Below are 14916 nucleotides of genomic sequence, written 5' to 3' on the forward strand. Positions count from 1 at the left end.
TCGCGACAACGGGCATCGCAGTAGTTTCGAGCAGACGAAATTGAAGAGCTCGCGGCGGCGGCTCGGTGAGGTCACGTGGTGCAGTGACGCCTGGGCTGACTTCGATTTTACTTTTTATGTATAGGCTTCACGTTTCTCCGGTAGCGCCGTCTCCTAACTTTTTCTTCCTCCATGATCACTCCCCTGTGCGCCCCGCCGACCATAGAGTTTCATACTAATATATATTAGTATGAAACTCTATGCCGCCGACTGCCGCCCGTCACACTTCCCCCCTCTAGCCCCCTCTAGCCACCATTGTGTTACTTCTTCAGGCGCCTAGGATGGCTGCGCCATCTGCCGAAGGCGTATGAAGACCTGGTGCAATCCAAAGGAAAAGCAACAAATCATAGCCAACAGCAATGGCAGACTTTTTATGGCTGACACCGAGTCAACATTGCACCGTGGGAATGTCTCTTTAGTGGTTTACATGCGACATACATGGGATTGCACCAAACCCAGCAGACCTGTCGTCAAGTGGTGAGCATTTAACCAGTGAATCGTAAGCCTAGCTTGACCAAAGCGCTCCTCTAGTCGATCCTTCGTGCGTAGGCCGTGCAGTAGGCGCTGCCTCCCAGCATTGGCGTGACGCAAAGTTCACAGCAACCTCTGCGCCCTTATCTCCGTGCTTGTACTAAGCATGGGAGTTGTGGGGCTTTCCGAATGCGACGAAAAATCGTTTAATCTGCCCACAGCGTTCTTGCGCTGATCGATAATATCGCGGTTCGGTAGTGTCTTGCGAACGGCGTGTGCGTCTCGTCTTTGAGATAACTTTCGATTGTGCTTTTGCAACAGCATGGCAGATTTTGGCTTACTTTGTCAGATCAATTATCGTGTAACATCGAGAATTGCGGTGAAAACGTTTCTGCATTTCTTCAACCGGACGTGCCCGCGCCGGAATGGCCATGAACCTCGAATAGCGGTTCGCACGCCCAACGCGATTAATAATTGTTGATTGCTGTCGTCTCCCGGGCCGTTTAATGTGCACCGGCTGTTAAGCTTTGTGCCATCTCCACAGGGTGCTAAAGTGTTCTTAGCCGCGATCGCGGCATGCTCGGATAGCGCTAAGCATTCTGCAAGTTCACGGCCGAGCAGAAAGCGTATCGCGTTTCCGCAGTGTCTGGTTCCGACCGCAACGAGTTCGCATAGCCGCCCCGGGTACGCATTGGTCTGTTTGTGTGCAGGGAAGTGACTGTCGCAGTCGTATGTCCTGTGCCGACGGCGGCCCCCAAAGCAGCCGTGTCCTCGCAACGGAAGGCTGAGCGCACCTGACATGCTGTCAGCGAGCTGTTGACAAGGTGAGGCTAACATTCCCGCTTTCTCCGGCTGCCGCACTTGCTCGATTCACGGGCCTACGCCGTTTCCCGATGGTGGGAAATTACCGATTGGAAGTCGTAACGCTCGCAGACATCGTTTCGGAATGGTGAGCTGGGCTGCATTATGCTCGAATTACTTCTTTATGCGTTTGTCGTCTTGGAAGCTTTTTACATTAACGGATGGAGAATGAAATACCTAAATTAACAGATGTATAAGGAAATACATATTGTGTAATTTTTTTTCTCGCCTGTGTACAAAGCTAGAAGAATAGAAAGGTCGGTATGCGTAATGGCATCTCTTTTTTTTTTTCAGCAGCATTTGCTGTTCACTGTATTTATGTGTTCAGTAAAGGCTAAATTCTGCTTTTCACTACGGCTTTATAGTGTGCACAGTTTTGCCCTTCCGTAAGTGACTTATCATGCATGCCGCCAAAGCACATTGGTTGTAATGTTATGCAGCAGAAGGCTGTGTAAAAAATAAACATAGCGAGGGGAGCAATGTCTTTGCTGTGGAGCAAATGCATGACATCTGAAGTCACATGGGCCCTAATGGCTTGACACAGCCCTTCTCCAAATTGTGCTGTTGAGCCAAAGGATGCGGGTTCGATTCCCGGCCGCGGTGGCTGCTTTTCTGATGGAGGCGAAAAGCAAAAGCACCCGTGTGCCAATATTTGAGTGCACGTTTAAGATTAATCCGAAGCCCTCCACTACGGCGCACCTCATAGCCGAGGTGTAGCGTGAACCAATCTTCTCCAAATTAAAATAATACAGTGATGCACAAGCATAGCTAATTAACTACAGTGGGCTCTTGATAAAGAAACCTGAAAGGATTGGGAAAAGCCATTCCATTTGAAAGAAGTTCCACTTACCCAAAGTGATAAGGGAGATCTTGATCATGGCTTGGCTCTTGTAATTCCAAGACATCTTGTTACAACCCCTGGCTCCAACTTCCCCAGGATTTTATTTTCTCTTTGACCGTTTAAGACCCTCTTCCGCCTTCTTTCTCATAACGTCAACTGTGGCGGCTATGCTTTGCAGGAAATTTCTGATCCTTGTTCTTTTTCTTTAAAAAAATTTTGGAGTGGTTGCAACGCTTGTTAAATGCGCTGCCTGTTAATTGCTCACAGCAGCTCACTACAAAGAATTATTCCCTCTGCCGTGCAGTGTCTTTCCCTTGACGTGTGGCCTGCTAGCAAGTTCAAGGGGCAACATGTCAAAAGCTGTTCTTGCCTGCTTTCCTGGCAATCCTTGGAACTTCTGCAGTGCCTCCATTTCTTCCCCGCTTTTCTCGCCTTTCGTGGCTGTAATGCAAGTTTAACAGCTTGTGCATTTTTATGGAATATCCCCATCTCACTGCACTGTATGGCTTGACTAGGATTGTTGGAAAAACAGTGCAAAAAATGGGGGCAATGTGAAAGAAACACACGATGTGTCCTCGCTGATACAGGAATGCCATTTGGCCTGATTTCCTCATTGTCTGCCGCCCCACACCCTAACCCATTGTTAATCACCTGCCTATTTCTGCTGCTTTTATGCTTACTGTTAAGTGTTTTTCAGTCGTTGCAGTGCTCAAATTGTATGTTTCGTTTAAACTGTCTCCATTTTTTTGGCTTTTTTTTTACCTTCTTCAAGAAGTCATGAACCGGCTAGGCCAAAATTTTACCTTGACCCGGCGCAGTGGCTCAGTGGCCAAGGCGTTGCGCTGCTGAGCACGAGGACGCGGGTTTGATTCTCGGGCGCGGCGGCCGCTTTTCTGATGGAGGCGAAAAGCAAAAACGCCCATGTGTACGAGATTTCGGCACACAATAAAGATCCCCCAGGTGGTCAAAATTGATCCAGAGCCCTCCGCTATGGTGTGCCTCATTGCCTGCGTTGCGTCGGCGCATTAAACCCTACAGTCAATCAATCAATCAAAATTGTACCTTGCTCAGCAGACATTGCTTTGGCAAGCTGCGACCTCCCCAATGCTGTGAAAGATGAGCAGCGTTGCCTTGCATCTGCCCCCGTCAGAGCTCCTTGTAGGCCCATATGGGCTTTTCCCAATGTGTGCACCGGTCTGTCTGCCCAAATGCCCACATGGTGTCAAATTTAAACGAGAGGGCTCCAATTGTGCTCTGCAGCAATGTTAAAGGAGCCATGAAAAGAAAACAAAAGTTTGTTTATTCGAAATATTAGGTGTTTCATAGTACCCCAAGCGCTTTCCCGGAAGCAAATGATGCTTTATTCACTGAGAAATAAGGCAATTTAAGCCAAAATTTTAAATGGGACGCGTTTCGAAAAATTCGTGCAGCAGAACGAGCTTCCCACTCTGACTCAAAATTCGACTCGGGAGCGGCAGAGATAGTCGATATTGAGGCATGGGCTGAGCAACTACGTCGAGATGCTGACACAGCTACCAAAAGTATACCCGCAGAGGCAGGCCTGTTTCAAGCAGACGCACGGCTTCTTCACATGTGGGAGGCCAAGAACAGTCTACGACATCGACTCAGCAAATATAAACTAAATCGCAACCTGCGTCGTCGGCTTGCCCGACTTGACAGGGAAATCGAAGACTATACTCAGCAACTCTTGCGACAAAATTGGCACGCGGCTTGTGATCGCATGGAGAAAGAGATCGGGATGGCTAAGACATGGCGGATCATGCGTTGCCTAATAGACCCTGACAAAAGTAAGACCACGCAACGACACAATCTAAATATTGTCCTCCACAAATTTAACGGAACCAACAAACAGCTTCTCCAGGCCCTTCAGGATCTCTACATTTCCCCTTCGGCTACCGAAACGCTGCCCCCTTACTCGGGCAGTGATAACGCCTTCCTCGACAGTCCCATCACCTTAAGCGAGGTAAGGGATGCCGTTGCGGCCCTCCGGATCGGCTCAGCGCCGGGGCCGGACGGCATAACAAATAAGATACTCCGCAACCTAGATGACGACTCCATCGAGACTCTCACGCGCTACTTTAACGTGTGTTGGGAGGCGGGCCACATTCCCGCTCAATGGAAAACGGCCAACGTAACCACCATCCCAAAACCCGGAAAAAAGCTCCAAATTGAAAACCTTCGTCCAATTTCCCTCACCTCTTGTGTAGGAAAACTTCTGGAGCATGTAATCCTAAACAGGATCAACGCCTACATGGAAAAAAACTCTTTATACCCACACACCATGATTGGCTTCCGCCCCAAACTCTCGACACAGGATGTGATGCTTCGACTGAAACACGACGTTATTGACGGAGCGCGCTCCTCGTCAACAGATACTCGTGCCGTCCTCGGGCTCGACCTCGTTAAAGCCTTCGATAACGTCAAACATTCGGCCATCCTAGAGAATCTCAACAGCCTGGGGATCGGAAGGAGGGTGTACAACTACATCCGCAACTTCCTCACCGATCGAACAGCAACTATCACTATTGGCGGACTTAAATCAGACAAAATTCACCTAGGCAGTAGGGGAACCCCTCAGGGTTCGGTTCTTTCCCCCTTCCTTTTCAACGTGGCAATGATCGGTCTGCCCAATCTCCTCAATAGCATAGAAGAGCTCCAGCATAGTCTTTACGCCGACGATGTAACACTGTGGGTGTGCGGCGGTAGTGACGGTCACATTGAGGACACTCTCCAGCAAGCCATAAACACAGTCGAAAAATACGTTACACCCCGGGGCCTCACCTGCTCACCCGAAAAATCAGAGCTTCTTATCTACCGTCCCACCAGTAGAGGGAGGAAATCTACTTCCACTCCCCCTTCAATCCAACTTTTTGCCGCCAGTTCGCACCGCATTCCCATCGTCTCGAGTATTCGCGTTCTTGGGCTTCGAATACAAGCGAATGGACACAATTCCGAATCGTTGCTAGCGCTCGAAAAAGTTGTGCACCAAACAACCAGGCTAATATCCAGGATAGCTGGTCGCAACCACGGAATGAAAGAAGCCAACCTCCTACGCCTCGTGCAGGCCTTTGTAATAAGTCGGGTGACGTACGCCACTCCGTACCTCCGGCTACAGCGGGCAGAGGCAATTAAAATAGACGCTCTACTCCGCAGAGCCTACAAGCGAGCCATCGGTCTCCCACTAAACACGTCCACCGAGCGATTTGAGGCCCTGGGCCTGACAAATAGTCTGGACGAACTGATCGAGGCTCAACGGCTAGGGCAACTCGTACGGCTGACCTACAGCACAACGGGGCGCCACATACTCGACTCGCTGGGTATAGCTCACCCCCACAGTGCGCCTACTAGTGTCGCGATCCCGTCAACAATACAGGAAAATATTCAGGTCTCTCCGCTCCCGCGTAATATGCATCCTACACATAACAGGGAGCGGCGAGAGGCCAGAGCCCGTGCCCTGCAAAGACGCTTTGCGAAAGTCGAGAACGTTGCTTATGCGGACGCGGCTGATTACGCTGGTCGCGAGGCAATGGCCATAGCGGTGGTCAACAATCAGGGCAACACCATCGCCTCCTGCTCTATCCGAGCGAGAGACTCGGTGGTTGGAGAAGAGGTAGCCATTGCTTTAGCCATGGTTGCCTCCACAAAAATCAAGACAATCATCAGCGACTCTAAATCAGCAATTCTAAATTTCTCACGAGGACACATATCAAGGGAGGCGTCCGCAATCCTCATTTCTGGTCTCCACCTCGAAAACCGGACAGGCAAGATCAACTTAATTTGGACCCCCGCCCACTCCGGCCTTGCAGGGAACGAGTCTGCGCACGAAGCCGCTCGAGGCTTTACCGACCGAGCGGACGGCCCTTCCGATGCGGAACTCGTCCCAATGTCAGGCAGGGAGAGGCTGTTATGGTACAGTGATATCATCGGTCATTACCGTTTAAGCCGGGCCCGCTTCCCACCCGCGCACCCATCCCTCAGTAAACGGCATTCGGTGGTCTGGCGACTGCTACAGACCCACTCGTACCCAAATCCCCTAGTGTATAGCTATTGCTACCCAGGGCGCTATTCCCCCCAGTGTCATAGATGTCAGGAACGAGCGGACCTGGCGCACATGCTATGGCAGTGTCCGCAGGCGATCATAAATGGCCGCACAATCACTAACAGTGAGCAGTGGGAGACCGTGCTGCTCAGCTCCAGCCCAGAAGATCAACTCTGGGCCGTCCAGCTGGCTGAGGACGCTGCCAGAGCCCAAGGGCTCACGGCCGACGACTAAGCTACACAGCTGGCAAATTGAATAAAGTTTACTCTCTCTCTCTCCCGCTAAAATTGAACATTCCGTGACGTGTACAATGGGGTCATAGAGCCGGTCCATGAAACAGATACTTAGTATGTCGACTCCATATAGCACCCACACGCGGGAGTCGATCGAGACGGCGGCCATTTTAAAAATACTCGTAAAACCTAGTGCACCCGCAGCCCTAGTCATGGAATCGCCTGATCCGGAGAACAAAACTCTCGCCGAGGAGCTTGGGCTTGCATTTAACAACCTCACACCACAAAAACGCTCAATGTTTCTAAGTGCACGAGCGGCAAGAGTTGTGGGATACGCGGGGGCGGGAAAGCGACCATTCCGCGATAGCCACAACAGACGAACGCCCAGCCGTCGGCACCGCTGCCTCGTCAGCCCCGTCGCGACGGACGAATATAGACTGGTACGTATGTGCCGTATTTTGATTACGGTTAATAATAGTTCAATTTCAGTAGCAGTATCACTTATGCCAGTTGGCTGGTGTCGTGTATGGAAAGCCGTTCGCGCGAGCTCTCTGCTTCGACCAGAAAGGTACGGGCGTCAATGCCTTTGTGTTTACGGCATTTTTTACCCAAGGTCAGAGCGATTTGACGAAGTCGGCGACGAGCGCCAGCATGTCCCAGGAGTGAGCTAACGTAAGGGTCCCTGCCATAATCACTTCCTCGAAAATGAAGCGAGCACACTCGTACTTCCTTTAGTTCTCTTTCTCCTCCGTTTGCAAAGTTCACAAAACGTAGCCACTTGCTTCGCCTAGGTTCGTTGTTGGGCAGCACATGAAAGGAGATCTCCTCACCGGCGAGGATGTCGCACTCCCTCGACGATTTGCCCGTACTACATGGGCATTTCAAAACGCAGCAACGAAATTTCATTGTAAAGTACTCGAACAAACTGAAGTTTTCAGTGGTTGTAAACTGGAAACGAGCTCGTAACGACAGCAGCAAGCCAACACCATTCGAAACTTACGCGACGACTGGCACTATCTCGTCGCTTCTTGCTGTTCCTTACTCCCCTCGTTTCTATTTTTACCTTTGCTGGTTGGCGATATGACGGCCAACCTCCTGTGAAGGGATTACGATACGAAGCAAGGTCGCGGCTGTGCGTGCTGGAACGGTTCGTTGGCCCCGAAGAGCCTCGAACCCGAAAATTCGTCTGCGACAGTGGCGACGGCGAGATGTCGAGTTCGGCTTGGCGGTAGTTTCGTACGCATTGGCATACACGCTTGCGTGTTCGTTCGGAACTTCAACCGTTTACTCCACCGTTCTTTGTCATAAAAAGAATGTGCAGTATGTTTCACGGGCATTTAGCTCGCTATGCAAACTGTAAGCCCTGCCTAACATGCGTTTGCTTTTGCCGGCCTCCGCCAATCGCAGAGCATTCCCAAGTGACATCACAGGTTCTGTTGCGGAAAATGAGCTGGTGGGTCGCATGGTCATTTCCTTTTTTCCTAATTATGTAGCTTATTTGAGCGAAGTTTGCGTTATAAGTGGTGTCGTTATGGTTCTAACGAGGCAATCTTTCGAATGAACCAAACTTGTGTTTTCTCTTCATGGCTCCTTTAAATTCGGCGTCTTATCCACACCACCTCTTCTTGTCCTTTAGGTTAACAACATAAAAAAGGCCTCTTTCTGCATGCTCGAATTTCGCTTTTGCTTGTATCTACTGAGCATTTGCAATCACCATGAATTCATGTCTTCCAAATGCTGGTGCAAGTGTTCACCGAGAGTTGAACATTGTATCGTGGCCACTCAGTTCAGCTAACCAAGTATGGTCAGATGCTGGGAGTTCTGATCTGTTAGTTTGCAATGAATCATGTCTCATTTCTGCTGCTTTAAAGTGCACAGCACTTTATGGTCTTACCTTGTCGTCGTAGCTCGCTAACAGTCGATGTCAAGCGACTGCCGGAATCAGGCGGTGCAGCGAGATAGCGGGCCCAAGTAAAGCCTGGTGTACCATTGTCAGGGAGTCACGCTGAAGCTTCAAAAACCATGCGGTTTAAATAGTCATAACCGTTTGAACCTCATGAACCGCTGGCGTTTGCCATACATCTCCCCGTTGTTTAGCGCAAAGAAAACTGCAGGCACATCTTAGGCAAAATCTGTGCATATAACTGGCATCCCCTGCATTCATTTAGTTAGGAACGCTCGTTGGGTTGGTTTTTACGATAGCAAGTGAAAAAAGCGGTCGTGCAAGAAAAAAATGGCGCGTTCAAAATGACGCAAAAAAGCTCCAGCATACGAAATTAAAGCAAGCACAAAAGAACAGAACTCCCGCTGGTGCAGTTTCAGGCAAGGGGTAATGCGAGCACTGCAAAGGCAGGAAATTTGAATTGCATATTTGTCGAGAGGAGTGAGACAGGGCGGCAAAGAGCATGATGGGTAGTAGCAGTGAGCGGATAACGGCTCCACAGCCCGTTATGGTGAATCACTGCTCTGCACTTCCGACAGCTTTCACATTAAGTGGAATGGCTTTAATTTTTTTTTTCTTGGCCGTTCTTGTTTCTCGTGTGTGGCATGGATCATTTTAGTGTCTCACACGACATCCTATTGATGTGTAGGGCATTGGTCCGAGAACCAAGTACAGAGGAGAGACGCTCAAGCAGGGAAATTTTTTTAGCCAAAAAGATCAACCACTATGAGATTTACTCTAGGGACAACATTTATGGGGAGAGGTATTCACTTCTTGAAGCCTAAATACTTCGTTTCTCCACCTCGTTTCTGCTTGGAAGGTGGGTGCTTGTCTGCTGAGCCACCACGCCTCTTTTGCAGATGCTGCCTTCAGGAACGGAAGTGGTGGCCCGCTACAACTTCAGTGGCAAATCCAGCGACGACCTGTCCTTTGCCAAGGGGGACATCATGACCATCGTCTCGGACACACCAGTAAGCGGGGGTACCTTGCTCTTCCTGGTGGTGTGTTGGTTAAACGATGTGTTCGTTTACCATGATTTCACATATTTTCCTCTTGCGACTGTTTTTCTGTCTTTTTAATTTCAGGACTGCAACTGGTTTCGTGCACGGCATAGCGATGGCCGTGAGGGGCTTATACCTCTCAACTACATACTCCGGAGGGCAGAAGTCAAGCTCAATTCCATGCCGTGAGTTGCTTATTTTTATGTGACGCATGCGCCGGTGAGAGCTGGGGAGTTATTTGGCATCAATATTATTTATTTCTCGTACTCTCTGATTTGTCTTCTAAGGCTGCATTGGGATTGGAACTATTAAATGGTAACTTATTGGGCTGCACCACCAGCGATCTCTAGATACATACTTACGACTGAAAAGCTTTCCTTGCAGTGCCATCAATATTTTAGTCCCACAGATACTGGTGGGTGAAAATTTTATTTGCTTATGAGTGTAAAAAAGAACATACCTTATAGGTTGTACCAAAAGTTGAATTTTTTTTAAAACTGAAAAATTGCAGATTTAAAGGATTTTAGGCCTTTTGTTCTACAACAAACAATGCTTTGTTAGTTTGAAAATAATTTATGAAAACTTGCATTTCCTCTGATTTACATTTTATTTTCCTGTCACACAAAAGAGTTTGTCACACACATTGAATAGGGAGAGACTGCCTCCCATGTTTTTAAAGTAAGGGCAGCGCTGGCAACTAGGAGATGATGCTAAAATAACCATGCCATTCCCATACATGGCAGCTGATGTCCAGACAAGTCGCATAGCGGGTCGCACCAGTGATGTCACTTTTGTCTCTGGTGGTCGTGTATGAATAGACACTGAGAGTAAAAAGGGGCTGCCGCTATACCATTCAACCACATAAACTTTCTGGCCATATATGTGCAAGAATTCAAAACATCTGACCAAGATTAAAGCTGAAACATCTTTCCACAGGTTTTAGCAAAAGAAGCAACTTTGTTTCAGCGCAGAAGTTTCTGCTTGTGTTCATTTTACATTGTTATGTTTCTGCCTTACTTAATGTTTCAGAAAAACTCTTAGATGAGTTTTTCCAGTGATATTTTGCCATTGCCGATTTGTGACGTTGCAAGTAGCATTGCAGGAAAGTGTATGGGACAGCGAAACTTGTTTTCACACTTTTGGAATTTTCAGCACAAATAAGCAATTGCTGCTGCCACAAGTGACTGTATCTGTATTTATGACAATGTAACGTACAATAGGGGCCAACTTGTTTTGTACACTATAGCATCTTGTTAGGCGCTAGACATTGCTGTTGTCCTCGCTATCACAGGATTGACATCTGCTCTCTCAGAGTGATTTGTGTTAAACACTGTCCTGTGTCACGAAATTTGGGTGAAAGCCTTTGAAAGGCTAACTGCTCTCAAAATTTTGACCTCTCGAAAACTTTATTTCCAGGTAATCTGTCTAAAAAAACTACAAGATACGAAATGTGACAGCTGAAACATGCGTATCCACGGCACAAACGACCATAAATAATCTGTGATTTTGAAAGCGTGGCCATTACGGTCAGACTGAAGTGACGGTGCAGCCTGTGAGCAAGTGGCCACGAGCGGCTGGCCGACCGGGGAAAACCTGTGTTCAAAGCTTTGCCCTCGCAACAACTCTAGGAGAAGCACGCCCATTTGAGCTTGACAGATTCTTCTGGCCGGCTAGGGGAACAAGCGCCCGGACAGCTGCAATGTCACTTTCGTTTCACGGGTGTTTGCATGATTTGCAGGCAGGTGCAGTATTGTCTGCAGCGGAGCTATTTTAAACCTAACTGATCAGCAACACATTTCACGGGGCAACCAGTCATGTCCGAGTTGGTTTGGTGGTCCGTACCCGCATTCAAAATAAATTTGGCTGAGGTGAAATGTGAGTGCAGTAGGCCTTTGATGTAAGGACCCCCAGAAATACAATAGCACCCGTGCTTTGGTCCATTAAAAGTGCTGCTAATGCAACAAGCACTTGAGCATTGCCGTGGGTGTTGTCCGATTCTACGTGTGGCAAAACAGAGTGGAGGTGTTACGACTGGGGCAGTGTCTCAGCGGATTATTGATCGTCTGAGGTCTGAAAATGGGTTACAAGCCAGCTGGACAGCTCTGTGAGGGCATTGTATGAACATCCTGCCTATGAAGGGGCTGGGGGCTGTTTGGTACACCCCCCAGGGCAGTTTTCAGAGAAGCTCAGAAAAGGAGCTTGCATTACTGTCATTAATCAGGACGTTGTGAAAGAAAGCACATGCCTTGTTTGCCCTCCCCTCCACCACAAATGCCATTGCCTACACAGCTGGTTCCACGGCAAGATCAGCCGTGAGCGAGCGGAGTCGCTGCTGCAGCCCCGGGAGGACGGCCTGTTCCTGGTGCGGGAGAGCACCAACTACCCGGGGGACTACACGCTGTGCGTGTGCTTCCGCTCCAAGGTGGAGCACTACCGCGTCATCTACCGCCTCGGAAAGCTCACCATCGACGAGGAGGAGTACTTCGAGGGCCTCCCCCAGCTGATCGAGGTATCTCCCTTCTTTTCGTGCTTCTGGCAACCAAGCGCTGAAATGTAGGGGCCTCCTGGAAGGCCATTTTGTGGCACCTTCCACTGGGCTAGGAATGAGGGCACCTGTTGTAACAATTGTTTGCTTTGGGAGCAGATTTTGTGTCCCAGTTTGCTTATTCGTGCAGCATTCTATATTGTAGAGTTTGGTCATTGGTGCAGTCCTACAGGGTTGACATCGTTGACGTCAATCAAGGTGCACTGGCCACCCAGAATTTCATTGCACAAGGTGACATGGCAGTGTCTCTGAAATTTTTATCACACTTCTTCTCAACATCCAGGTTTTGCTATTTTAACGGTTATTTGAAGCCATTCTTTTTATGCGTGACAGTGAACGTATCATTTTTCTGGACGTAGCATGCCGATTTGGGCAATGTTCGTGTCGCTGAAAGGGCACAATTTATTTTAAGGGCACATGCATACCGGGTGGCATTTTGTATATCAGATAACCCATGCTGATCTTTAGGAAATGCAGGCTTGAGGAAGCCACAGTTGTTGATCTCTCCAGTCATTGATCTCTCCTCCTAGCAAGTACAGTGTAGACCATTTATAATGTAACCACTTATAGTGCGGGACCGGATATAACATGGGCTTTTGTGACCACCGGTTCACCTCCCATAGAACTCAATGCATAAGCATACCGCTTAGAATGCGGTTGGCCAAAGCACAATACCGTTTATAGTGCAGCTTTCTGGTGGGACTGCTGATCGACCCGCGCAGCTGGGGCATCGTTCTAGGGTAGCAAAAGAAAAAAGAAAGGATGAAATAGGCCATCTGACGCAGCGTGCACCCCTTGCTCTCCTCTAACTTCGACACAGAAGAAAAGAATAGGCACCCTTCAGTTCATGCATACGTGATAACCACAACTGATCTTGCTTGATGCACCTCGCGACCCCTGTCCACATCCGTGCGCGGCAGGTTGTTTGAACCGCATGGCCCATTTTCGCACATGATTCGTGCACATCGGCGTTGCGCTTGCGTTTTTTTCGCGCTTGCGTTTTTTTTCACGCTCGTGTCGACGATCGCTCGCGCTGGCTTCTTCACGTGGCAGTGGGAGGAGCCTGACGACTTGCACCAGTGGGGAGACGCGCACCTAATGGCGGGAGATCCGAAGCGCTCCGACCAGCTGGCTGGCCACGCCAGAGATGTTTAAGCCTACCACCGCGGTGTTTTTTGGTGGGTGCTTTCACAAGCAACATGATGGCAGTTTATATTCCTCTTTTCGCCCATATTATCAGCTCTTTTCTTGCGTGAGCATCCTGGCTTGTGCCTCACGTGGCATTTCAGCGAGCAGCTAGAAGCGGTCGCTGGAGCTGCCTGCACCACTTCACAGCCAGGGCCGACGCTATGTTGCCGCCTCTTACTGCGCCGCACCAGTTGTACCCGCCGCCAGTTGTAACCGGGCCGGCGTTGCCACTCCTGCAGTGTGCACTGCATGGTTTCGCGAGAAGAAATCGCTCCGTGAAGTTCAAGCTGTAGAACGTTGTGCAGATAAGTAGGCTTGTGCGAATATTCGGGGGCTTCGAATATTCGAACGAATATCACAGTATTCGAATTCGCTTCGACTCGAATTTAAAATTTCCGATATTTCGAAGTATTCGGGGTGAGCGAATATCAAAACTGCGTTCAAGTTTCGTTAGGCAAGCCGCAGTGCAATTGATATCAGGCATAAATCTTGACTACATGTGGAGCCAACACAAGCTAAACCGCATTCAGAACGTTGTCGTAGCCTTCTTCACATGGAGCGTTTTCTGCTCGTGAAAATGCGCCGCGCACGCCACAGGCGCGCTGAATGCTGCCGCAAAACCACACGCATGCTGCGTGCGGCGCGCCCGGCGGCAGCAACAAGGCAGCGACTTCGGCCGCGAAATGGTGTCGGGAGCTTGAGCGACCACTTCTAAGCGCTCTCTAAAATGCCGCTCAAGGCACACACAAAGTTGCTTGTGCTGTAAAGGAGCTTATAATGTGGGCGAAAACGGAACTATAAAACATCATCCGCGCCGCTAGTGAAAGTGCCGGGGCCGGGGTGGTAAGCCTAAACATTCCCGGCGGATCCAGCCGGCTTTCTCGAGCGCATCGAAACCGCCGCCATCCCCATTTGCGCAAGTCGCCAGGCTCCTCCCACTGCCACGCGCGACGCGTGTCATTTTGTGAGCGAAACACGGAATCTTCGACGCGGGCGTCTAAAAATCACGCGCAACGCCGCCGCGCCCGAATCGCGTGCAAAAACGCGCCATGCGGTTCACGCGTGAACCGCGTGGCGCGTTTTTGCACGCGATTCAGCGTGCAAAACGCGATTCGGCGCGTCGGCGTTGCGCGTGCGGGAACCACATGGCGCAGTCCTCGCATGGCCCACATTATAAGCTCCTTTACTGCACAAGCAACTTCCGTGCGGGCCTTGAGTGGCATTTTAGAGAACGCTTAGAAGCGGTCGCTCGAGCTCCCGACACCACTTCGCGGCCGACACTGGCGCTATGGTGCCGCTGGCGGCCGCTCAGCGTGCAGCTTGCGGGTGGTTCCGCGGCACCGTCAGCGCGCCTGTGACGTGCGCGGCGCGTTTTCGCAAGCAGAAAACAACAGCCCTGCCGTTCCTAGAGAAAGAGCGACAAAGATGGGGGAGAGAGCCCGTACGTCGCTGTCGCTTGCTCGCTCGGCAATCGGGCGCCTCGCCGGCTCGGTCGTATCATCTGCCGGACCGCGCAGGACCATTCGTAAGAGCCGAAATTTTTCTCATTACAAACAATCCAATTTCGTCGGGACTTATCAGAAATTCGTATCACCCAGAAACGTATCATCAAGATTCCACAGCATAGAACTTTTTTATGAAGGTCCCGCCAGGCCCGGAAGCTCAGTGTCTCAGTGACAGGAAGCTCAGTGACACCTGACAGCTATTCGAATTCGCTTCGAAAGAATTCGACCTT

The 14916-nt window shown here is 49.8% G+C and overlaps 1 protein-coding gene across 2 annotated transcripts in view; it reads left to right on the plus strand.

The window, feature by feature from the left end:
- Window positions 1-358: 358 nt before the first annotated feature.
- LOC144145249 (tyrosine-protein kinase CSK-like) overlaps window positions 359-14916 on the plus strand; it is a 37213-nt gene continuing 22655 nt past the window's right edge. Inside the window, exons 1-5 of one of the 2 annotated variants that reach the window (XM_077676785.1) lie at window positions 359-516; window positions 1221-1334; window positions 9308-9418; window positions 9533-9633; window positions 11738-11957. In XM_077676785.1, coding sequence (XP_077532911.1) covers window positions 9308-9418; window positions 9533-9633; window positions 11738-11957 — 432 coding nt within the window. In that variant the 5' untranslated portion in view covers window positions 359-516; window positions 1221-1334. Of the gene's footprint in view, window positions 517-536; window positions 786-1220; window positions 1335-9307; window positions 9419-9532; window positions 9634-11737; window positions 11958-14916 lie in introns of those variants that run through there. The other variant, XM_077676786.1, reaches the window with a different exon arrangement.

The sequence above is a fragment of the Haemaphysalis longicornis genome, unplaced genomic scaffold, assembly GCF_048455015.1.
Source record: "Haemaphysalis longicornis isolate Haplotype H1 unplaced genomic scaffold, Haemaphysalis longicornis Haplotype H1 scaffold_7, whole genome shotgun sequence".
NCBI lineage: Eukaryota > Metazoa > Arthropoda > Arachnida > Ixodida > Ixodidae > Haemaphysalis > Haemaphysalis longicornis.